Source organism: Diorhabda carinulata, chromosome X, assembly GCF_026250575.1.
Source record: "Diorhabda carinulata isolate Delta chromosome X, icDioCari1.1, whole genome shotgun sequence".
Classification (NCBI taxonomy): domain Eukaryota; kingdom Metazoa; phylum Arthropoda; class Insecta; order Coleoptera; family Chrysomelidae; genus Diorhabda; species Diorhabda carinulata.
Window position 1 is genome coordinate 65872309 of NC_079472.1, and position 25913 is coordinate 65898221.

Sequence of the window (25913 nt, forward strand, 5' to 3'; positions counted from 1 at the left end):
AGTTGTCACAAAGCTCATTTATTGTGAGGATAAATAAAGTAGAGCTTACTGTTTGCGGGAACCCCGAAAATTCTATCAGTTAGGAAATTATGAATGAATTATAATATGTTACAATGTAGACATTGTAATGAATAATTTTATTTAACTCATTAGTTGTGAATATAATAATGTAATAAATAAATATAATGGTTCAATTTTAGCTATTATGAATAATTCATTTTTTATGATGAAAACGACACTAGTAATGGTACGACAGTCAGTGAGAGGAGGGGGTGATAAGATAAATATCTTTTCTACACCCCTTTTGCGAAGAAGTACAATCATCTAGTGTGTGGTAAAAATTATATTTGAAATTCCATTTAAAATAAATGATTTCATTCTTCTCAGTATGAAGAAGCTAAAAATTAACTTTGAAACTTGTTTTGGTATTTTTCCCAGAGTGATTTAAATATATTTAGCTAATGACTTTGTCAATTATTTTCTAGTAACGGACGATAGGAAGTTCCGCCTAATGATTCTTCGGTATATTACGTTCGCTTACGTTTCACTTTGTCTGCTGCAGAGCGCACAGGTAAGCATACTTAGTATTCAGGTGAAAGTTCTCTGCGTATATTTTTATTTTATTGACTATAGTAGTCTTAGCGGTCAAGATCATTGGTTAACACCGCGTTAGTTTTGTATATGTGGGCATAGTATTTGTGTTTGTTATCTATATTTTTTCCGAAGTAAGTGCATATTTTTTATTTTTGTGAAATCATACTCAGTTTGAATCGCCAATTTGTAGATATATTTCAAATTGATTGAATTTATAAACTACAAGGAGAACACATTTCCTGGAACTTAAAGACATAACTACTTTCTCTAACAATTTTTCCAAAATTTATTTTAGGTTTTATGTAATTACGGAATAGAAACTGGGTGGAGAAAGTAGATAAATCATCAATCCGCTATTTTCAAAATCAAACGGGCTTTTAATAGAAGAATAAGAAAAAAACTTACGTACATAAAAATAAAAACTCTTTAATGGATACTAATTCTAAGTGAAAATAATTCGAACGGGTCAATATCGTGAATGTTTTGATAGTTATGCCTATTACTCTATAATTTTTCTGTTTTGTATGAAATTTCATTTGTGTTAACCCCAAAAGTCGGTTTCTAAATGATTGGATGAGTCATCTATTAATTTGATAGGTGTTATTCAACTTTATATCATGGATATCAGAGCAAAACAAGTGTGACATACTTCTATTTTTCTTAGATTTTCCACTTGTACTATACTAATAATTCATTTAATTTTTTTGAAGAATTTTTTTGTTCTTTATATTAATGTACTGTTACATTCTTTCGACCTCACCACTACATTCGATATTTCAATCTTTTTTCCAAATATTGTGATGTTACTTTTTCATTTTTTTGTTTGCTTCAAGAGGTATATCATATTTGTTAACTGTTAATACAAAAACAAAACAAAGAATTTTTTTCCCATCTAGGAATATTCAGTCAGTATTTTGTGTAACTCTCATGTCCAAGTATCACAACAGCAAATTTTCTTCACAAACTCTCTTAACGAATAAGGAATAAGATTTCTAAAATTCTGTTTGGCTTCTTGTTGGAGGTCATCAATGGCTTTTTGTCACTAGATTTCCTATTAATTTATTCTAAAGCCACCACCGCGGCTTGTGATCTCGCATTATTGCCAATAAGTACAGACTATGAAGTCGGAGTAAAAAATTTTACGCAAACCTTTAGATAGAATCTCTGTACAGACTTTTCATTAGTTCAGACTTTCATTTTTCCAAAGTTTCAGTCTTCTATAAATTTAAATTTCTTAGCTACGATAAATACGCAGACTTACATGCATATTCCGACTTTTGGATCGCACCGACATTTTTCTGTACTGTCTAGTTTGCACAGACAAAATTCTATAGAATTTTATGGAAGTCTGTTTCGTGTAGACCCACCATTAGTCACTACTTGCCATACCATGCCATATTTCAATCCAAAGAAATCAACGCTTTAAAAACAAATTTTTACTGAGATTATAATTATACCTTCCTCAAAAGCGAATTTATTTGACATACACAGGAGTCAATGGTACTTTCCTCAAAAGGCGCCTGGATCTTAACTTAAGATTATTGTTAAAATCGATACAAAAACATATTTAGCACCGAATATTTTTTTCTCAGGATTCTACAGGCATGGTGGGGATTTGTAAGTCCCAGGTAACTATCACTAATGGTAGTTTCTTACTGTGGTTCTTCCGGATCATTGTTTTTCAGTAATAGTTCCCGATTCCTGGAACCAATTAGGAATTTTTTTATTTATGAATAGCTCAAGATTTGACAATTAGTTTGGTCTATCATTGAAACTAACACTCTCTGACTCTACTTAAAATAAAGTCTGAATATCTACGGTATCAAGTTGTTCTCCTATTTGTTTATGTTTATCTTATTGTTTGCCATCAAAGGAATTTTGGTATTTAGTTTATTTCTGGGATGATAATCTTAATTTTTGGTGATATTCATACTGAACACACTGTTTACACTATCACTACACCAACACTCACAATCACACTGTCGCGCTTATCGATAACTAAATTATCATCTTCTAAGATTGAAAGTAGAGCAAAACTTATTAACTCAACTATTTCATACTAAATTTTCCCACCAATTACCCATTTCCCGCGAATATAATTTCGGCGGGAATACTTCCTTAGCGGGAGTCTCCACATTTATTCCACACCTACTGAACTATAAATTGGGCTGTACTTAAACTGTTGTTACATTTTCCTGACGAAGAGGTTTTTTCCGTCGGATTTATTTGTCACCGGAAAGAGTTCATAGCTGGAAAAATTTAGTATGAAATAGGAAAGTCAAGTGGAAAATGTTATAAAGAGTGAGCGTCAGATTAAATGTTTCTAATTTTTCATATCAGTTAATTAATACACTCCGTATGGATTTATTTTCAGTGTATTATTATATTTCCAAAACGTACTTCAAAAGTCAATTCCGGGTGAAAAAGCTATATTTCATTAGATATCACTTTTCTTGATAATATACGAGGTATAGCGAATAATTTGAATGTTGATAATGAATAGATTACCCTCAATATTGATTATTTCAATCACAATAATTTATTATTAATGAATATTTGACATAAAATTTTGGAATACGTGAATCGAGCGCACATTTGTAGGTATAAAGACGGTATCTTCAATCCCTGTATTTAACTTTAACTGTTTATCACCGTAAATTAGATAAGAAAAATTATAAAAGAGTTAACAACAGAGTAACAAAGATCCGATTATAGTCATAGTTAAATAAATCACGACGGAGATTTTATATTATATTCTTAACTAGATAAACCGTACGGGTAGCTCTGGGGATTTTCAACTGCAGGGTCAATTGGTATTAAAATCATCTGGTTTTGTGAAAAACATGAAGGGATGTTTTATGTTTAATATTTTATCTATTGTTTAGCATTCACAGAGATGGAACATTCGGCCTATAGGCAAGAATATTAACGCAAAAAATTTGAAAACATAACAGATTAATGATCAGGAGAGATTGATTTGGAACAGGTCAAATCCAATTGATATTCAAATGAGATGTTGAAGAAATAAATAATCAAAAAATACGTTATAAAAAGAGCGTGATCAAGTAGTAGCTCATAGACTATTAGATTTATAAGATCAATTGAATGTTTGTTTATTCTATACTTTCGATCCGAAGTTTCGAGACAATTATAAGAATACTTTTTCTTAGACCACCACCAAAACTAAATACGATGATATATTGAAAAATTATTAGCCTACTATAGAACCAAACAAAATTTCAATGTCAAAATAATTTATTACTCTCCTCTTAATTGGATACATTTATTACAGCGAACCTGCAACGTCTCTAGACCTTTATAAAAATATTTTATTGCCTCCTCGTTGGAAAAAAATTACGACCTTATGAAGTTTTTTTCGGTTGATTAATGAGATGATAGTCGGATGGAGCCAAATATGGTGAATAAGGGGGGTGTTCTAGTAATTCAAACCCTAAATCACGAATTTTTTGCATGGCAACATGAGATTTGTGTGCAGGAGCAAAAACAAAACACCTTTGGATAGGTTTCCGCGTCTTTTATCTTAAACTTTTCCCAGTAGAGTGGTCAGTAATGTCGAATAGTAATCTCCAGTTATTTTTCTACCCTTATCCAAAAAATCAATCATGATTACTCCATGGCAATTCCAAAAAACTGAAGCAAGAACTTTTCCAGCAGATTTTTGGACACGAAACTTCTTAGGTCTTGGAGAACCAGAGTGTCGCCTTCCATCGATTGTTGCTTTGTTTTTGGATCATAGAAATGTACCCAAGTCTACATCGTTTTCAAATCGAGCACATATCGCACGCGATGCTTTTACCCTTGCACACATTTAAACATTTGGAAATCCATTTTGCAGCAATTTTTCTCATGTCCAAATTAACGTGAACTATATGATGAACGCATTGGTATGAAATATTCAGTGTTTCAGATATCCGTTTTAGTCCAATTCGACGGTCTGGTAAAATCATGTCATGACTGCATCGATATTTTCGGAGACTGACACAGAAACTGGCCTTCCCGATCGGTCATCATCTTCAATGGAAACTTGAGTATTTGATACTCCAACTTTTTTCACATCAAACTTTACACTGACACTTCTAATAAGTTATCGTTTGTTGCTATGGTAACGCAATATTTTGTTTATGCATGGAACTGGTCTAGGCTAACGAGATATCAATACATCCTCGTAAAATACTAACCTAACCTAACCTAACCAAATTTTCTTGTGCGCTCGTCAAACCATCTTTTGGATTCGACGCAGGTAGTGCGCACTAGATGCTCGAAAGCTCCAGCCATAATCCCCCGGCTCTTTAAGACTGTGTCTATAGGGGTATATCCTTCCACTTGATACCCTTAATATATAAATAACTGTTACTATACAAGTCTAACTAATAATTCTTTTTGTAATTTAAACGTCGAAATTTTAATATACATGTTACAGAATATATATAAAATCAGACCCGTATACATACGGTCTAAATTGGGCAAACCCGTATGTAAAAAATATGGTATTTCATAGACCGTTTATATACGGACTATTGTGATTCAGACCGTAAGCTCGATGGCAGTATTTCCAAGAACGTGGACAGTTTACCGCTTTTTTGCTGTTGGTTAGGTTAGATGGGTTTTACCGCTTGGGAACAAAACAAGAAGTGATTTCAAAATACCATAGCCGTTCAGAAATCAGTACGTGCCCTGCTAACATTTTGAAAATTGAAGAAGTTTCAGGTAATCCCTCTTAGATCGAGGTCTATTGCTCAATCATCAGGACATGGACAAGGTTCTAAAAAATGTATTTGTGAGGGTAAATGTTAATCAAAGAAATGTGCTTGTCGAAAAGGTAATTTATTATGTAATTCTATGAAATGAAATGAAATGTCCTGATTTGTATTTTTTACGTACGTGTTTTTATGTATAACTCATTTTATGTGATAAAGAAATGAAAAATATCTTAGAAATATACATATGGCGTAAGTGCAGCTATAAATAGACCAGATCTTCTACAACCGGACTAGACAGTTCATTAAAAGACAAGTTTTTCACACATATAGACTAATATCCTCAGTCCTTCTCTATACGGACCTGTACATGAAACATATACGTATTTTTAAAATCCTCAATTTTATAACCAGCGATTTGAATTTCATATTTGAAATTCTTTTATAGAATGTACTATTTTCATGAACGATCTTTCATCTCTAAGACAAAATTGAATTAGAATATAATTGTTGTATAGTACAAGTAGCCTACCAAATAATATAATTCGTTTTCACTAATCAAAGTATGATGCACCGACCTGTATAACTTTATATCTACGTCAATAAAATTTCAAAAGCTATTACATTTAATTTTGTTATGTTTAATTATTACTGACGCAGGTTATTTTCATAATCATACTAATAAAAATACTCAGAGAACACGAGTGAGTTTACTATATGACCGCGTTTCACGTATTGTCAATTTGATGATTAATTTGATGTGTAAATAAGAATATTTTTTACCAAAACAATGGTATAGTATGTATGTGATGTTTTCCGAATGAATTATTTTTCAGTAAAAAGAGAGATATGATTAATAATTGATAAAGTTTAGTTAATGATTATATTGGAAAAGGGTGCACTTTAACGTAGATTATGTACTTCATTCTTATTAACGGATTCTTTTACTTTCAATCAATTATAGAAAAAATCAATAACTGTTCCCCCAAATACCAGTTTCAAATTCTAATTATTTTTCCTATTTCACCAAAAAGCAGTCAATCTTCTTTCCCTTCGGTTTGCAATCAAAAAGAGAATGCGTGCATTATAATTTTGCAGAATTTTGATTAAAAAACCTGGTCTTACAATAAATTTTGTTTAAAATGTTTCCTGCCAATTGAATAACTCTCCTTTTTCAATTTTTTCCCATTAATCTTGGCTGTTTCTGTCATTTCAGCTTCGAAATGCCATTTTCCAGTCCTAAATTTCCGTCTAATTTCGAATTATTTCTGTCTATTTTATTACTTCAAGTCTTTTCCATAACTGTGATACTTTCTAACCATTTTCCCATTAGATGCTCTCCTCAGTTAAGACTTGATCTCTTGATTTAATCTTACTACAACATTACTTGCTCTAGTTCTTCGTTTATTATGCTGTTCATATATTCGTTTCTACAACATATTTATAAACCTCTTGTTAGTTATTTCATTGCTTCTATTATCTCCTTCCGTTAAATTGTTTGTTTCGTTATCTAAATCTACTACTCGATCATTTTTGTAATCACACTCTTTTTATAACGTATTTTTTGAACAATTTTCTCGACATTTCGTTTAAATATCAATTGGATTTGACATGTTCCAAATCAATCTCTCCTGAGCATTTATCTGTTATGTTTTCAAATTTTTTGCGTTAATATTCTTTCTTATAAGCCGAATGTTCTATCTTCTTCAACAATACGATATTTCGCGTACAAAAGTAGACAAGTCTAAAGAAGTGTGGAATGAGATAAGTTCGAAGTCCCAACCCTTCACCAGTAACGTAAAGGTGTGCAGACGGAGACAACTATAAATCCAATCGAAAGTGCTTTAATAGTGCTAGAAGAGTTATTTAATTTCTCATACTATATAATTTGTGTATGAGGGTTAAGTAGACAGATACAATAGTTTTTCTCATACTAAAACATAATGGATCAACGTGAACGGGTTCTTTGTTATAAAACCTACGATTTCTCTGCAGAGTTGATATATAAATTCTTTTTACGAGCAAATGGTGTATTGGTCGAAGTTTGAATAACTGAAGGTGATCAAACAGGGCGTCACGAACCTGCCAACAAAATTGAGGTTTCGAAATTGGATATTGTTGGAAGACACATCATTTCTATACCATCAAGTTATTAGTGCCGAGAAAAGTTAGGAGATAGACGCTCTCTGCCATTTTTTATACTGTTTTCCCATTTGTATGAATAATATAAATAACGGAGAATCAAGTGAATAAAAAAAATATGAAACAGTTTTCTATTCGAATCCTCTTTTTTATTCCCGTAGTTTTAGCATCATATCATAATATCATTGGTCAAAAAGAGGCTTTCATCATTTCTATTTAAAAATAAAATGTGTACTCCAGCCTAAACAGCCATCACTCCACTGCAACAACTTTTTGTACTTTTTCTGATTCTTTCGATTGTGTTAATCACAATATTTCAATTGAAAATTTGCAGTACTACGGCTTGTAAGGGTTTATACAACGATGTCTTCTAGCAAGCCAATAGAATGTGGAGTGCCCCAAGGCTCAGTACTAGGCCCTATTTTGTTTCTTCTGTTTATAAACGACATCGCCTACCTAGACATTAGTGGTCTATTTGCAGACGATACTAGTTTCTCTTGTAGCAACCCTGATCTCACGGCACTTCATAGAACCATATCTAGTGACCTAATCACCCTTAAATCATGGTGCGGTTCTAATCTTCTGTGTCTCATCATATAAAAATACATTACAGCTTTTCTTTTTAAATAACACAACCATTGACTTCATTGAATCTATAAAATTCTCGCGGCTTGTTGTTGAGAATTCCTTGAAATGGGACTTACATATTACCGCCTTATCTAAAAAATCTCTCCTGTTTTGCGCTGATATTGAAAATTCCGACTTATTATTCATTTTTAAATCCGTTTGTCTAATTCGTGAGCACGCTTCTTCAATTTCAGAAAAATCATTGCTAGGCCATCCACTTAGGAACGCGATGCACGACCTTTACCTATCTACTCCACGTTCAGAATTAGTTAAGGGCTCAATAGTTTACAATGCAAAAAAAGTACAATCATTTGCCTATTGAAGTCAAATCGATATCATCTTTTCCCGCATTCCGCAGTAATTTGAGGGCATATTTACTGGAAAGAGCCTTCTACTCTATAAACGACTACTATTCTAATAATATTTAATTCCGGTCATGATTCAAACTGGTTTAATTTTGCTATGGAATAATATACCAAATATTAACTATTACTATTACCTATCATTCTGTTACTTATTGTGGTTTTCTTCTGTATCTTGAAATTTCCTTTTATTTGTATCTTCATTTAGTTATTTTAATGTTTGTTTTTTAATTTTTACAAGCTTTATTTTTGAAACACCCTTTGTACATAACTTCTCAGATTCATATCCCACCACCCAAACCAGAATGTTTCTTAGGATTATGTTAAATATAATCAATTTCAATATTTTATTTACTTTCCAGCATGGTTATTTTTGGACTGGACCTAAGTTACCCAGTATTACAAGCTATCTTTTCTTTGTTGATTGTCGGATTTTTAACCGTCGTCTCTTTATTGAAATTTTACGCCTACGTAACTTGTGGATTTTTCCACGAAAAAGTGAAAATGGATGGGAAAACTGTTCTTATTACGGGAGCTACGGGTGGAATTGGAAAAGAGACAGCGAGAGAAATAGCCAAAAGAGGTGCAAGAGTAATTATCGCATGTCGAAACGTGGAATCAGGTATCAAGGTCAGAGGTGAGTGAATTCAATTATATCATTTATTCGTACATCTGAATTATTGACGTGATCAGAATCAGCAAACCCTCATTATGAATTGATTGAACAATGTATAAAAATAAAATGAATTATTTGAAGCATCATATTATTTACATAAATAAATTTTTTTGGAGTAACCTGGCTTTTAAGAGAATAACGAGTCTAATATTGCAACTGGAAACACTCGTTTTTGAGAGGTTTTTTTTGTATTGATTGAATTCATTGTTGATCTCTGTTTATTTCTTCTAGAGTTTTTATTGAAGCCTAAATGCACTTCGACCATTCATTATAATTATTATGATACGAGTAGAATAAGGTTAAAAACTTTATTTTAAATTCATTTCTTTTAAAATTAATGCAATGAGTAAGTGTGTAAATTCTCTGATGACCGGTATGTGGACAGGAATAGAAGATAGGAAACATGCAGAAGTAGCAAAAGACCAATTCGAAAATAATTTTGATGTAATTGATGAATGAATTATAAGTAATTTTAGCATTGTCCTTCATGTAGCTTCTGTAATGTTTCATACGTTTTTGGATGGCCTACAAAACGTGCCTGTCTTACAATCTCTTTTATGCAGTCGTCGTGCTTGACTGTGACCGAACACGCAGGATGGGTCTTAACAACCGTTTCAAACTGTAGAAGTCGGCGTTTATGGTTTGACCCACAGATACCAGTTCCAGATGAGTGATTTCGGCGTTGTCAAGAAAAGCGATCAGCATTTACTTCCATCGTGAACTGTATACAGGGCTGTACGCCATTCACATAGAGTAGGAAGAAATCTTATGTATCTCTTACATGAGACAAAGATAACAAAAGTGTCATCAACATGTCGTAGCCAACAGCTTGGTCGAAGGGGGGAGGAGAATAGTGCTCCATATTCGAAATAGTCAATGAAAATGTTTGCAATGACGGGAAAGAAAGGGAATCCCTTGATTGCATTCGAGTTGTCTGAGAAAGTTACCTTGGAATATGTGAGTAGTTGTTAGACAGTGTTTGATAAGTGAACCATAATCTAAGACAATATGGTGATGAGTGTGTAGAATGAACATCCATGGGGAGGTTGGTAAATCAAAGCTGACATAAATATTTGTGGAAGAAATATCAAACACTTTGAGTAAAGCAATTAAATAACGAAAGTTGTTGACGAGGGATTGGAAATGCTCAACAGAGTTTCAGCTGTTGACCAAGAGTTGCGACAGACAATAAAATGCAATGACAAAAGGAAGTAGTTGTGGATCAATATCGTGGACTCGACAAGACTGTATATACGAGGAATACTGGATGGTTTCTCTCGCGGTATGAGTTTGGAGTTGTTGATAAAGGTTTTAGTTGTCTTTTCCAGATATCTGGGGGTTCATTTGGGACAATTTAGTGATCGGAAGCAGTGAGAAGGTTATTTATATTATTTAGATAAGAAGGGTTATTGCTGTTGTAAGGAATGACAGCAATATTAGTACTTTTATAAATATCCTCGAGAGTTTACTGTTTTATGATCGGACGACTTTGAAAACATCTTATATGATTATTTCGGCTTCGTTGGAAGAGAGTTGAGTTTTAACCGCCTCTGTTTGACAATGGTTATTTCTATTTGAATATATTTGAGCGTTATAACGTAATTAAAGCCATTGGTAACATTTTTTCGATGTTAGGAGATAGGAGCTTCGAAGTAGTTGTGTACTAGTGTGTCCATATCGATAGTTTTAGGTTTTATAAGCTAAGTAATTTCAACACACTTATCCACAACTATTTGGGTCACTTCTTATCAATGAACGAATAATTTCCCTCTATTTACAATGGCACCAAAGTGGGAGCCGAAACGTCGAGAATTTTCAAAATTCCGATGCGGTTTGACCCCTGAACCTAGTTCATTCATTCATTGTCGCACCTCTGCAAATCATTGATTTATCAAACCTGAAAATATAGTATCCGAAAGGAAAATGTCTATCAAACGGATGTTCCTTAAGGAAAAAGTCAGTAAGTTCCGGAGACAAGCTATAGGATATACGAATGTTTAATCAATTAGAAGTCTTTCTGAGCTATTGTGGCGATTGAAATGGCGGACCTGGGTATGAGTGTGTTAACAGTACGCAATTCCTGCCGGAGTTTTCCATTTATCGCTAACAGTAATGTTGGAACTGAGCTGAAGATGAAATCTTGACTTTTCTTGGCGGTTTCCACTCCTTACTCTGTATTTCGAGCTTTACATCATAGTAAAAGATCCATTGTGGCTGATCTCATAAGAATATTTGTCTTATAAAACGATATCATGGTCTTCTCCAATCTTTTTGGTGTGTTGTAGCATTTGAGCGAGCTCAAACTGCTTATTCGTCTGTACACAATTCTCTACCATCACCGTACGTTCCTTGGCACAGATCATTTTGATATTTAAATTGAAATGCCACTCTCTCGAATTCGGGTTCCTATTGTAAGCACATTTTAGTTGATGTTATGTTCGAATAATTATTGTTTTAATTCATAAATAGAGTGATAAAACTATAAGAAGCGGTCCGTTATCTTACTAGATTACTGATGAATCATTGCCAGATTTTGTTGTGTTTATGGCGGACTATAATAACCAGGATTAAACTTATCCATCGGAGTTATTATATGACATATTATAGGGTTCTAATAAGCAAGATTAGTTAGTATAAGTTATTCTTAAATAGTTCTTTAGGTAGGTTTTCTGTTGATTATTATTCCTCTCACTTTGAATAGAATTAGTTTTCAATAAATGAAAATATTTCTGTTATTCACTAATAAAATTTCCGGGTAACAATGTCATTTGATTACATTTATTGAACTCAATTTAACCTAGAAATTCTAATGATGGATCGTTGATATCATTTTATTTTCAATAGAAACGAGTTTTTCATATTTATTGAGTTCAAAGTGGAAATATCTATTGATTATGTAATTATAAATGAATAATGAATTAATTATACAAGGTTATACGAATTGGTTACAAATTTACTTATTATTTATTCAAAACTTTATAGTAGATGTTAATATGAATCATTACGACTAAATATATTCATTATATTGACACCAGTTGATTGGAACAAATATGTTGCAAATGAAATTGATATTGTATATAATAACAGTCAAAAATTTCTCGACCTATCTAATACACTTATAATCTTCAGAAACTATTAAAATTGACCTCTTTGGAATATCTCTATCCATATTGCTCGATTTTCAGCCTGATGTAACGATACGTGAGGGGTTGGACTGTGACTTGTTTGATTTGATCAGACTATCTCTTAGGTAATAGGCTACCCTTACGTGCTTTAGTTTGTATATATTTTCATCTCGTCTTCTAGCTACAATACTTTAATCAAGCATGATGATGATAGTTTGGTGGTTACACTCAACTCTTCCAGTTTCGACTAAATAGTTCTCTTTGCAGTCCAAGGAATTCTGAATTATCTCCGGTAGTAGCACACTTCAGATGAAGATATATTTGTTGTGATTTGTCAAAACTCAAGCAGCAACTCTTGTAGAAACCTCTAAAAAGTATCTCTAGGTCATTCTCAAAGATACCGGTTTTTCGCGATTATCTCGAAAAATCGATTAAAAACGTGGTTGTTTTCAAGAAAAATTCGAATATTCAATCGCGCATAATTCAGAAACTAGCGATTTTTCAAAAAAAAAATGCTCAAAATAATTTTTGCTTTGAACTTGTTCCGATTTTTACATAAAAACTTTCACCTTGAGTGGGGTGGAACGCACCCCTAGGCATTGGGTAAATCTTGCTTTTTGAGGTAATTCCCTACACGTGGTCGAAATTTCATCAAACTCGATGAAGGTTCATAGAAGTCGGAGGTGAAAACCTTGGTAGCCTGGACTAATATTTCTACTCTCGACTGATGTTGCTTGTAGTCGAATGTAGGTGATCAATTTCAGCTTTTAATGAGATATAAAATGTAATTCAATTCTAGGAATTCTTACTTAGTTAATTTAACCATTAACTCTAATAAGAATGGAGATATGGATGCGAGAATATTCAATAAAAGAATATCGAACAAGGATTGAAATATATTATTTCACGAACCTTTCATTCAGGATATTTTTTCTGTCTCTGATAAATGTCTCATCTGTTTTCGACAGACATCTTCTGTTTCTAACGACTGTAGCATGTTTTCCCTTTCTTTCATGAGTTTTGATTGTTTTTTTATCTTTATATGGAATGCCAGGAGCAATATTTGATTATTCCGTTAAGGTGCACACCCTACTTACAAAGTAGCGAATACCGCTGGAAATTCTTTGATGTTAGTGATGTTAGAAGTTTGAAATGACGTTAACTTTCTTATTTAACGATGTGTTGATTCCGCAATCGAATAATGTACTAAACATGAAGATATATAATTGATTGCGTCAGTTGAAACAATGGTAAATTAGTTCAATTGAATAATTGCTTTAATAGCTCATGCTATGAAATATTAAATATATCAGAATTCCCTGAATTCTGAATCTTTTGAGAGCTGATACTTCATAAACGTCATATGGATTTGGCAATGGCCGCGCCATCTGTGTGTCAATCACATGATTTATTGAGTGATTTCATATTAGTTACAATATCCCATTACTGATTCACCTCACTTCAGGATTCTTCAAAATCTTTTGTCTATGATTTGATTAGAAATTGGAATTTTATTTTGATTCAATGTTGATAATATATATTTTGGAGCATTGGTTCAGTTGAATAAGAATATTGAATTTATTTATCAACTTTATTTAGGCTATTTTCTACTTGAGAAATACTTTTGTGAGTTTCTATTGCACCTATTTGGAGCTGATGAATTGTCCTTATTTGCAAGGCTGTATTTAAGATCACACCATTGAACCTTCTGCTCATTTGCAGTAATTTGGCAGAACTACCAACAATACTGTTATGAAGATTCACTGGAATTTTTCGGAACCCAAGGAAATTCCGTTCATTACTTTATTTGTGTAAAAATGAAAGTTGAGCATTAGTAGTTTTGAAAATTTGTTTTATAGATCTAGTTTAAGTAAGACCTGATTATTTTGTAGTACTGAAACCGATAAGGCTGCCTAGAAAGTAGTGGAATTTGGAATTATAAAAGTTTCTCGTTAGGTCTCTGTTGAATTCTGAAAATAGAAGAGTTTTAGTACATTAATCTTTGGTTGACCTTTGGAATAGAAAGTAGATGAAGGAAGGTTCCTTCAAAATGTGGAAAATTCAGCAAATTCAATATCTACGAAAGTAGATTTCACACGATTATTATTGATTATGGATACAATCATGAAGCTTGATATCAAATTACGGAATTAATTTTGTTATATCATTTATATCACTTTATAAATTCGACATTATTAAATAAATATTTAATGGATAAATCACCGAATTCTTTTTCTAGATCGCAAGATATCATTCTGTATATTATTTTTATTAAAACTATTCACATTAAAGTAATATCATCATCTATAGGGACTGCAATAAATGATTATAATAACATGATAGCTTGTGTTCAATAACAAATAATTGATTCTAAAGTAACTGTTCTGATTATTAGTTACTAATTTCATCCCTTTTGGACAAATTCAATGGTAAATAATTGTATAATTTCCCAGCTTGAGAAGAGATATTTCAATTTACACCCGTACTAAGATGAGAAGGGTGAAAGCATGTGGATCTGACAACAACCTTCGTTATTTTGAAACATGCAGAAGAGAAAAAAGGCACGTATTCTATTAGGCTGTCGTTTCTTCCAGTTCATTTATCCTCGGGAATAATTTTTAGAAAAATTCTTTCAAGACGGTTCTTCCTGGTGAGAAATAAAATATTTATTTGAAATTCTCGTACAACTTGAGAAACATTTCCTCGAGGAAATGGACCATATCCAATGAAGTATTAATAAATAATGAGAGTAATTTGGAAAATATTTTTCTTGCCTTGTTATTGCATAAGAAAATTTGGTCGTCTATCAAAGATTTGATTTCTTCGTTGTGAAGGAACTCTTTGTTTAAAATTGTTTTCAGTTATTGAATTATTTGTAAACTTCAATCAATTTAAACTTATCTAAAAATTCAATTACCTATTTCTTTATTCGTCTCTCTACAAGGATTTTAGTTTTATTCCTATCTTTGGTAATCGAATGGAGTTTAAAACGTTTAGAACCGTGGCCTCATCTACGCACTATGATAGTTCCTTTGACGTGTGATCTCATCATGGAAAACATAAAAAATCACAGTGGGCAAAATTTTTACCAGAGGGTGCCGTGACATCGTTGGTACGATTTTTTTGCCAAAACTGACTCAATGAGGAAAGGTCAACGAGTTCTGATGCCACATAACTTATAACTTACGAGTCACTAGTTAGCTGACAAAGACATTAACAATTGAAAAACTATCAATGATACCTTGGGTCGCTACTTGCACACTTCCCACCCATTTCTACCCATTTTTTTTATTTGTATAGAGGTATCAGGGTTATGCTTGCTTCTCATCAGGGGTGAGAGCTTTTAGCACCATCTTCACATCCATGTGAGTAATTAATGAACACTTTTTTCTTGATATTTAACTTATCAGATAATGTACACATTGTGAGACATCGGTCAGATGTTATTAGAGAACGAATGTCGAATTCGCGTCAGAACGAGTGATAACGTATCTTACTGATTCAGTCTGCAAACTTTGTTTGTTTGAAGTATTAATACGTTGCTTCAAACTTGTTGGATTCTTCTGGCAGAAACGACATACAATTGATATTTGGGTGATTCCGTTCTAACTGTGATTTTTTGTATTCAAAATTTCAAGATTTTAAAATTTAACTTTTCTAACTTTTTTATGTATATTATTCATCTATTTTACTGTAAAAATAAAACTCTAAGAGGAATTTACTACAACTTCAAAGTATCACGAGCAAGACACAAATGTCGGATTTTGAGTTCCACGGAACTGACTCATTTATCCACGGTACTGACATGGTAACTTAAGATATTAAACAACAAGTGCATCAATTTTCCTCAGTTTGATCATAAACATTAGAATTTATAAGGTAATTAGTTTAAATCATTTGTTACGACAAAAAAAATTAATAATTTATCGGTAAATTCTAGGAATGGACATGACACGGTACTGACATTCAAGTGATGTAGTATAAGTTTTCTTTAAGTGGCAAGTTATATTGTATAAAAATAATGTTTAAATATCTTAAGAATTATTCAATTAACACAAAATTTTTATTAATTGATTATTAATTAATGACTAGTACAAAAAAACAATACAGGACATTGAATATCACAGTTAGAACGGAATCACCCATTTGCTGTTTCTTGTATATGCAGACTGTTATACAAATGAATTATTTCAATTGAACTTAATTTTAAAAAATAAATAGTTAGTTAGAAATTGTTGATAAAATAATTATGCTTATACTGCTATAGGAATCGAGCCAAGTAGTTCATAATTCCATACAAAAAGTATTGAATTGAATTGATGAGAACCCAAGACAAAATTCTGCGCCAAGAAGAAAAAATCATATACAGGGTTATTTGATTAGTGTGCCATCATTAGTTCTCACATTTTTAAATTATTCACTATAGTAGGATGTGTTCCAGAATGCTATGCCCAAATGTGATGTATTCAATATTCGATGAAAGTCATAAAAAGTTAAACACCCTGTATAATATAAGTATAATATACATCCTTTGAAGTGTACGAAGTGGGATTTCATCCAAAAATAGAGCTAATTGATTTAATAGAAAATACACTTGGAATTCAAATATTTTTAGAAATTTATGGGTCTACTAAGGGGTTTTCTAATAAGGACTTGACAAATTTTTTTCAAAATAAAATGAAAACCATCTGAGATATTTCAAAAACTTTATTATCGGGTCGAAGTACATTCAAAACATTTATGAATGGAACTCGACTTCGCTTATATAGCTACTGCGGGCACGTTTTTGAGGCGGTTGATTCGTTGGACCCAATTTTCCATGAACTGGCCACACATTTCGGCCGAAACGGCTGCTACTTCGTGTTCAATGTTGGCTTTGAACACTTCCAACGTCGTCGGCTTATTAGCGTAGACCAATGACTTGACGTAGACCCAAAGAAAAAATATAGAGGCGTTAAATCGCACGAACGAGGCGGTCAATCGACTGGTCCACGCTCGCGTGTGCTGTGTGGCTTGTGGCGCCGTCCTGTTGAAACCACATACTATTGAAGTCGATATATTCCAATTCGGGTCAAAAATAATCGAAAATTTGGCCCTATGACGCCGCCGGCATGCACCAAACAGTTATCTTGTGAGGATGAAGTGGTTTTTCATTAAGCACATGTATATTTTCACCCACTCAATACCGCATATTTTGTTTATTGACGAACCCATCGAGCCAGAAATGAGCTTCGTCACTGAAGATGATTTTGCGATGAAATTGATCATTTTGGAGCATATTATCCAGAGCCCAATGGGAGAACGTACGTCGCTTCGAATGGTCCATCGGCTTCAATTCTTGAGTGAGCCTGATCTTGTATGGGTGTAAAGTAATATTCACCATAAAGTGGTCTTGGCGATGCCTAACTCTTGAGAATGCCGTGGATTTGACTGATTTGGTTCATTTGCTATGGATGTTTCAACACGTAGTCTATTGAATAAACTGATAGTGACAGTTGTTAAGTGAAAAGGTGCGTTTACAAACTAAATTCTAAATTGTCACCACCAAGTTATTCAGTTTAACTTCAGTCTCTGAAGACGATAACTTGTTGTAATAATTGTTAGAACTGTTAGAGTTGAAATCATGACAAGAAAATTGGATTTTAAAATTGAGGTCATTGAATTGGAGCACTTCACTTAACTCACTTTGTTTTTTTACGTAATTTTATAAAATATATTGCAATATAGTGACTTGAAACGTGGTTTAATTTTGAGGACAATACATGGATTAAATGAGAGACGCAACAATTCATCATTCGATGTTAATTAATTGTCCTATTGTATCAAGATAGTTTCTACATTATACGTAATATTTAATAGAAACGACTTGGTTATAAGAAACGAGATAACCTACCCGGTTCGGTAGCCGGATTCCCAACCAATTATCAGAAAATATTTATATTCCTTTTTTCTTGTCTCCAATTTAATCTTACATAATTAGATTTATCAAATTCATAGTATAATATATTGAAAAAAAAAAAAATTAAACTTTAACGATTAGAAGAGGAAAGTAATTTTTTCATCTTATAGAAACATTCCAAATTTTGTACTACTACAATCCAATTGAAAATATGGAATTTCATCTGATGGAATACTAAACTTGCATAAATTGTGAGATTGTATATAACAAAAAACAATTTTTTAGGTTAGGTTAGGTTGGGTCAGGTTAGAATAGGTTAAGTTAAGTTAGGCTCGTTCTAGATATCGTTCCAAAGTGTCTTTTAAGCAATTTATTTTGAAATTATTCCTCATTCATCTGATGTTTTTGTTTTAATACTTTTTTTTGTCCAATTACAAATGTAGATTTACTCCGCCCTTCATCATTTCCGCAATGAGTGGTTGCATATTTTGAATTCTCACCTTCAACCCAACCTACCTACTAAACAGTTGCAGCTGTATACAGAGTATTTCTAAATTCATGCAACAAAATGCAGGAGGTGAGAAATTGAGATAGGTCTTTCCTATAACAAAATTTCCAAACCCCTTTCCTAGATATTACCCTTAAAAGGTGGTAATTAGAATTGAGTTTTTTCTAAAATTGCAGTGCATTCGCAAAGGACTAACCACGGGTATTTTTTCAATATTATTCAACATTATAGGGGGGTGAAATTAGTAACCCTTACTTTCAAGCATTTATTGTGAATCGTATTACGTTTTACATATTTATTGTTATCCACTCGGTTTTGGTGAAAAATTTAACAATTAGAAATATTTTTAAATAAAACAAAAATCTCAAGTTATAATTTTATTTCATAAAAACATGTTAAATAAGTTTTGATATGAAATGAACAGAGAGTTGCTAATTTTACACTCGTATATGTGACAGGAATATTGAAAAATTACTCGTGATTAGTCCTTTGTGTGAATACGAAAATTACATAATTAAAAATTTCTAACATAACTGAAATTTTTCCCTGAATTATCTCGCATGAATTTAGAAGCATCCTGTATATTCGTATGTTTGATATACCTCATACATCTTGTGATGATTAGAATTATTGTGATTAGAAGCAACAATTCGTGATTAATTTTGATTTGTTTCAGACGAATTAATAGAGAATACCAAAAATGAAAATATTGTTGTCAAAAAATTGGAGCTATCGTCTCAAAAATCTATTAGAGAATTTGCTGAAGACATTAACAAAACAGAAGCCAAATTGGATGTTCTTATCCATAATGCGGGTACAGCAGAAAGTTCTTTCAAGAAGAGTGTAGACGGTATTGAACTAACGATGGCAACTAATCATTTTGGTCCCTTTTTATTGACCCATCTATTGATAGGTAAGTTAAATCTTTCCAATCATTTCCGAATTCATTCGAATGGAAAAAGATTAATAAATAATCAACAATAACGAAAGTTTGAATGTCATATTGAATAAAATGAATAATTGTGACAAGAAAAAACTGTCTCCGAATAATTTGTATGAAAATTATAATGTTAAATGCTTACAAAGAGACTTCTTCAATGTAAGCTCAGATATTGTGTGTAATTATTGTTTTTAATCTCACTCTGTCAGCTTATTTTCTCTACAATAAAAAAATCATTATAAAAAATAGGGTGATTGACCGATAGAAAATGTTCAGGGGCTACTTTTGGGAGGTTTAGCGTGAAATGCTAATCTCCGGATTTGCTTAACAACATTATATAACTATCTAACAAGTCTAACATTTGCAAAAACAACACCGCTCGTCCCAGGTCATTGTTCTCTTTTATTTTCCATGGGAATCTAAAAATAACATAGATATAACATAAAAATATTTATTTTTCTCCTCGGAGAATAGATGAAGGTAACGTGAAATTTTTTCGTACAAAATAACTAAGGTACATTGTATTATTGTTGAAGGAAAACATCATATTATTACAGCTTGAAATACTTCAATAATCAGAATTTCAATTATTACAAATATTTTTTTCTTTTTCCCAGGGTATAAATGTCCTGGCCAAAATTTCATATTTTGACTTAAGACAAAACGGGTGGTTCTATTTAAAAAAATAAAGAAATTTGGTATTTATGGAGTGTGAACACTTTTTATACACACCCTGTATTAAATGAAAAAAATTTCACAACCAAATAGAAACCATTTTCATATCTTTAAGGGTGTCCTTGTAGAAAAAAATAATTTATAAAGGTCTGCAACGGTCAAATTTTCTACAAAGAAATCAATAAATCAAAAAGTATTCATTTTTAGAAAAAAGTTTCTAGACAAAAGTATACCAAAATTTTAGGTATATTTTAAAAATAACAAAGCTACAGTCGAGTTCTGGTAGAACCGGAAATCAGTCATCTTTGAAAATATTGTTTAAAAAGATCGTGTCCGAAAACCGAAACGTAGAAATTTTCATGATTTTACTATGAATATTTTGCCAAATACAGATAGTTTAAACTCGTCGTGGGACATCCTGTATTTCAAAATAAATTATAACTAGTCAAGGTTCTCAATTTTGTCGAATACTAACTGACCAATCATCAAATCTCTATGGCTCTTCTAGTAGATATAGGAACTAGATGTTAGATTATAAATCACGAAAAACTAGAATATTTTACAATTGCAGTACAGTAGATGTAATAGGCCGGTACGACTATAGTTATCAATGAGTACGAGAGAGACATATATTGAATTACATCTACTCAGTCCAGTTTTATAGATCCACCAATTGCATAAATAACTTTGTTATCCCTTATGATATACAAAAATAAAATAAATGATTAAATGTTAATGGTTGATGAAAAGTCAAGGTTGAAACAGAAAATACAAAAATAATAAGGAAAATATACATTACATTTATTAAAAACCATGTTTAGCAGATTACTCCTGTCAAAACTAAATTTGAAATTATTAAAAGAGCTTATGTTTATCGCAAACAGTTTGCCATATGTATAGCATAAGCTATAACAAGAACTGGGTCAGAACCCAATTCTCAATAATGCGCTGATGGATATCAGCTCTGCAGTACTCACATCCGATCAAGCTCACGAGGCACTTTCGAAACTTACGAATCTGGGCAGCTTAGATCTAATTACTGTCTACTTTGAAACTATTAAAGCACAGAAATCCTCAATTTGTGAGTTACAATAGACTAAGAAGCATTTACCGTCCAGACCTGCCAAAAATTGTAACACCAAAGCCTCCGAGAAATATCCTTAAAGACAAGGAGTGGGCTTTGAGAAAAATTGTGGATGAAACTCAAGACCTAGTACTGGGAAAGAAAAAGAGGAAGATTACATACAAAAATGAGGAAAGCTCATAAGACAGGGAGTGAGCTTTGAGAAAAACTGTAGCTGAAGCTCAAGAAGTAGTACTGGAAAATAAAAAGAGAAAGACTACATACAAAAATGAGAGAAGCTCAAAAGACAAGGAGTGAGCTTTGAGAAAAACTGTAGCTGAAGCTCAAGAAGTTGTACTGGAAAAGAAAAAGAGGAAGACTACAAACAAAAATGAGAAAAGCTCATAAGACAAGGAGTGAGTTTTGAGAGAAGCTGTAGCTGAAGCTCAAGAAGTAGTACTGGAAAAGAAAAAGAGGAAGACTAACTACAAAAATGAGGAGAGCCCATAAGACAAGGAGTAAGCTTTGAGAAAAACTGTAGCTGAAGCTCAAGAAGTAGTACCGGAAAAGAAAAAGAGGAAGACTACATACAAAAATGAGAAAAGCTCAAAAGACAAGGAGTGAGCTTTGAGAAAAACTGTAGCTGAAGCTCAAGAAGTTGTACTGGAAAAGAAAAAGAGGAAGACTACAAACAAAAATGAGAAAAGCTCAAAAGACAAGGAGTGAGCTTTGAGAAAAACTGTAGCTGAAGCTCAAGAAGTAGTACTGGAAAAGAAAAAGAGAAAGACTACAAACAAAAATGAGAAAAGCTCAAAAGACAAGGAGTGAGCTTTGAGAAAAACTGTAGCTGAAGCTCAAGAAGTAGTACTGGAAAAGAAAAAGAGGAAGACTAACTACAAAAATGAGGAGAGCCCATAAGACCGAAAATGGGCTCTAAGAAAATTCGTTGTTGGTATCTAAGAAGTGCAGGGTATTGGACAGGAGAAAAATGAGATCTATCTACAAAAAGAAATGAGATACCATCAAAAACAAAACTTGTAAATAAAACCAAGTTTCGCAACTCGGTGCTTCTTCCATAAAAAGTTGTGAGATCCATCTTATAAGTACCAAGTCGGTTGATTTATTCAGCCCCTACTTAGGGACCTTCTGTCATTTCTCACAATATCTCATAGTGACCACATTAATATTCAGAATCTTTGAATAAAACACAGTTACATCTCGAAAATACCGCTCTATTTTAAAAATTATAACGCACAAGATCATGAAGATCATGAAGATTTCTTAACAATATTTCAGTGAATTTTGTTAATTCAATTCTTGAGATTTATTAACATTTGTAAAATAGTTGTTTTTTGGTTTTTTTTTTCTCAAATCTTGGGATTTTCTTTGACTTTTAGTATAATTTTTTCAGACTTACGCAATTAAGATCTTCTTTTTAGTATTAGAATTTTTAGCATCTCTTTAGCAAATACAATGTTTGGATTATTTGCAGTAGTTACAATTTTTAGATTTTCTTGAGTAGCTAGAGTTTTTATATTTTCTTTAGTAGTTAGAATTTTTAGGTTGAAGGTTGAAGAAAGTTGAAAACACAATACCAGCAAAAACAAAATTTGTAAAAAACTAACTTGCGCCAAATGTCTTTCAAGTAGTGACTGGATAAATCAACCGACTTGGTGTTAGATGAATCCCACAAGTTTTTACTGTTTTCTTGGCCCTTAATTATTGTCAATGCATAATTTGACAACTGTTTTGTAGATTCGGTTACGTTAGAAATTGTGATTATTTATCAATTCACTCAAATTTTTCAGATCTTCTCAAACGTTCATCTCCATCAAGAATAGTTGTTGTAGCTTCTGAACTATACAGACTAGCCTCACTCAATCTCAACAATCTGAACCCAAGTAGTTCATGGTGTCCACCATACTATTACTACGTTTCTAAGTATGCCAACATATGTTTTACGTTGGAATTGGCCAGGCGGCTAGAAGGAACTGGAATAACAGTGAATTGTCTACACCCAGGAATGATAGATTCTGGTATTTGGAGAAATGTACCCATTCCATTCAGTTGTTGCTTACAATTGATTATTAAAGGTTAGGATTTTCATATTATAGTTTACTAGCTAACCCGGCAAACCTTGTTTTGTCATATAAATTATATCAATTAAATTTATTGGATGTAAAAAAATATTGATCAAAATTCAATAAATTGTATAATTGTCTTCAAATAAATTAAAAAGTTTGCATATTATTTGACTTAATTTTCACAATAATAAAACTGGTATATTTATTAAACACGTACAAGTTTTCGCTTTGATTTAAAACTATTTCCAAAAAATGTTAAGTACACTATATACAGGTACGCTAATGTTTATTTACATGAGTTTATTCAATTAACTGAGAGTTAAAACTGTCTTTATCAGTTATTAATAAATTGTGAATATATAATTATTGCACTGAAAAATTCGTTCATAGCGACTCATGTCCATATGAATTATGAATCTGCCAAAGTTTTTGGGAAAAAACGTCTATTGTTTTAAACAACATATATTTCCAAAATGATCAATGCACCAATAAAAAAACAGTTTTAAATAACCATAGTGTAATTTATGCATATCTTTCAGATTTTGGAAAAACAAATTCCATAACAATTCAGCGCCATCAACAACTAACTAATCTTACCTAACCTATAACTTTCAACTTCACTTATACCTAACCTATAAAATTTATTGTCATTTATATTCGTACCAGTAAATATTTTGAGAAAAATATACGATGAGAGTGAAAGTCATGACAAAAAAATCTTGCCAAAAAAATTGAAGTTTATAATTAACAAATAAAAAATAGGGGTTGATGGTAGGGGTTTGAAAAATCAGGGTTGTATGTACTCTTTAATGCTGTATCATAAGTATAGGACCAAAAAATTTAGGCGTGGACTACCCTTAACATTTAGGAAGATGAAAAATAGATGTTCGATTTTCAGATTAAACCGATATTTCACGAGAATCGGACAAGTCGTTTCGGAGGAGTTCAATTACAAACACCGCGACACAAGAATTAGATAAAGTCATTGTGAAGTCACAAAAAATGTTATCATATATTCTTTTATGGGTTCTTAAATTCAATACATTTCCTTCTGTTCACTTTGTGACAATCTTACGAAGTTTGTTTAAAAATATTAGAAGAAATAAAACAAATCATTATATCAAAGGGTCAAAAAAATTATTTCCAAGCTCAAAAGTAGAAAAATGATATTCTTGACAACATTTTTATTCATAAATTTAAAGTTCGTGATTTGGATAATGTGCTTGTGATTTTTAAAGACACATAATCTTAATCAGCGATGTCAATTATCTATACTAATATGATAATGATGTCACCGCGATTCTTTTTTTTTAATTGTTTTCTTCAATCACTATGTGTATTTATCATCCTGTGCCTGTTATTAACAAAAGTCTTCGAGGAAAGCTATGAAGCCCTGCATATCCACTACGTCGTGTGATGTCCAGAATTTAAAGTTCTTTTTTTTTTGTAGGATTTTTCAAGACGCCAAAGCAAGGTTGTCAAACATCTGTATTTTTGGCTTGTTCTGAAGAAGTGAAACACGTGACTGGAAGATATTTCAGGGATTGTTCTGAAAAACAATTGAGTTCGGGAGCCAAAGATGTAGCGAAAGCGAAAAAATTATGGGAATTATCTGAGAAGTTTGTTAATTTAACAGACACTGATCCAAAAATTTAATTCAAATAAATATAATTATAGAATTTGAAAACAAATGTATGAGTTTAGATAAGAATAATTATAATAATGCAATAAAATATTGTGGATAATTTTGGTAAGAATAAAAGACATTAAAATATTTATGTAATCAATTCACTGCAGAAGAATAAAAAAAATATTGAAAATATAAACTCCAATTCTTGTGCAAAGAATCGATTAAAAACATGTATAAAATACTTAATTCAGATTGAGCTAAATAAACGTTTCAATGTACAAAATATTGTTTCATTTTTTATTTTTTTCCAATATCAATTTTTCCCCTGTCAGGATTCCGATAGTTAACCTCAAGGATTCTAGCTGGAGACTTTCTTTCAGTAAGTGGTATTCAGCATCAGTTGAATTAGTAGAATTGGTACTCAAATGATGTGAACAATTGATTTCAAATTGAACGCACCCAGCTTTTCACTGAACGGAAACGATCCCCAAACACAAATATTCAAAACGGTTGCAGTCCTAAACTTTGGTCTAAATTGTAGAGATAGCTTCGTTGCAGCTATTGCCGAGTTCCATTTTCTGAAATTCAATTGAGGTAGTTGTGTCTGCTAGTTATAGAAATAGAAATTGTTCGAAATCCGAATGTCTTGCATTATAGGTTTGTACAGTTTTTTTTTTAAAACAAGTTAAGATAGTGGGATTGCAGATATGCAAAAGCAACATCTATCAATTTATCTTTATAACTTGTTCTAGTATCATATTCATTAAAATAATTTGCTTGTTGTTGCGAAAGTCCTTTGTGCATATGGTAGAAAATGGTTTTCTACATTTTGATGTTCAGGTTCTGTATCATCCCTTATTGAGGTTATTC

At 32.0% G+C, this 25913-nt stretch overlaps 1 protein-coding gene across 3 annotated transcripts; it reads left to right on the forward strand.

Moving 5' to 3' along the window:
- The first annotated feature begins 240 nt into the window (after window positions 1-240).
- Window positions 241-25326, forward strand: LOC130900744 (retinol dehydrogenase 12). Of its 3 annotated transcripts, XM_057811562.1 has the most exons (6): window positions 241-334; window positions 486-571; window positions 8806-9080; window positions 19328-19564; window positions 23138-23422; window positions 24864-25326. In XM_057811562.1, exons 3-6 carry the CDS (start codon window positions 8807-8809, stop codon window positions 25067-25069), a joined length of 1002 nt encoding a protein of 333 aa, XP_057667545.1. In that variant the 5' UTR covers window positions 241-334; window positions 486-571; window position 8806; the 3' UTR covers window positions 25070-25326. The 3 variants fall into 3 exon arrangements, with proteins under 3 accessions (XP_057667545.1, XP_057667544.1, XP_057667543.1); XM_057811561.1 differs by having other exon boundaries at window positions 309-571; XM_057811560.1 differs by lacking the exon at window positions 241-334 and having other exon boundaries at window positions 570-725.
- The last annotated feature ends 587 nt before the right edge of the window (window positions 25327-25913 follow it).

What these genes read in the sequence shown, in the direction of transcription:
- LOC130900744 (XM_057811562.1), top strand. Translation starts at nt 8,807, where the DNA reads ATGGTTATTTTTGGACTGGACCTAAGTTACCCAGTATTACAAGCTATC. An exon ending in ATTGACCCATCTATTGATAG is followed by an intron (nt 19,565 to 23,137) that starts GTAAGTTAAATC and finishes CAAATTTTTCAG; the next exon opens with ATCTTCTCAAACGTTCATCT. An exon ending in CTTACAATTGATTATTAAAG is followed by an intron (nt 23,423 to 24,863) that starts GTTAGGATTTTC and finishes TTTTTTTTGTAG; the next exon opens with GATTTTTCAAGACGCCAAAG.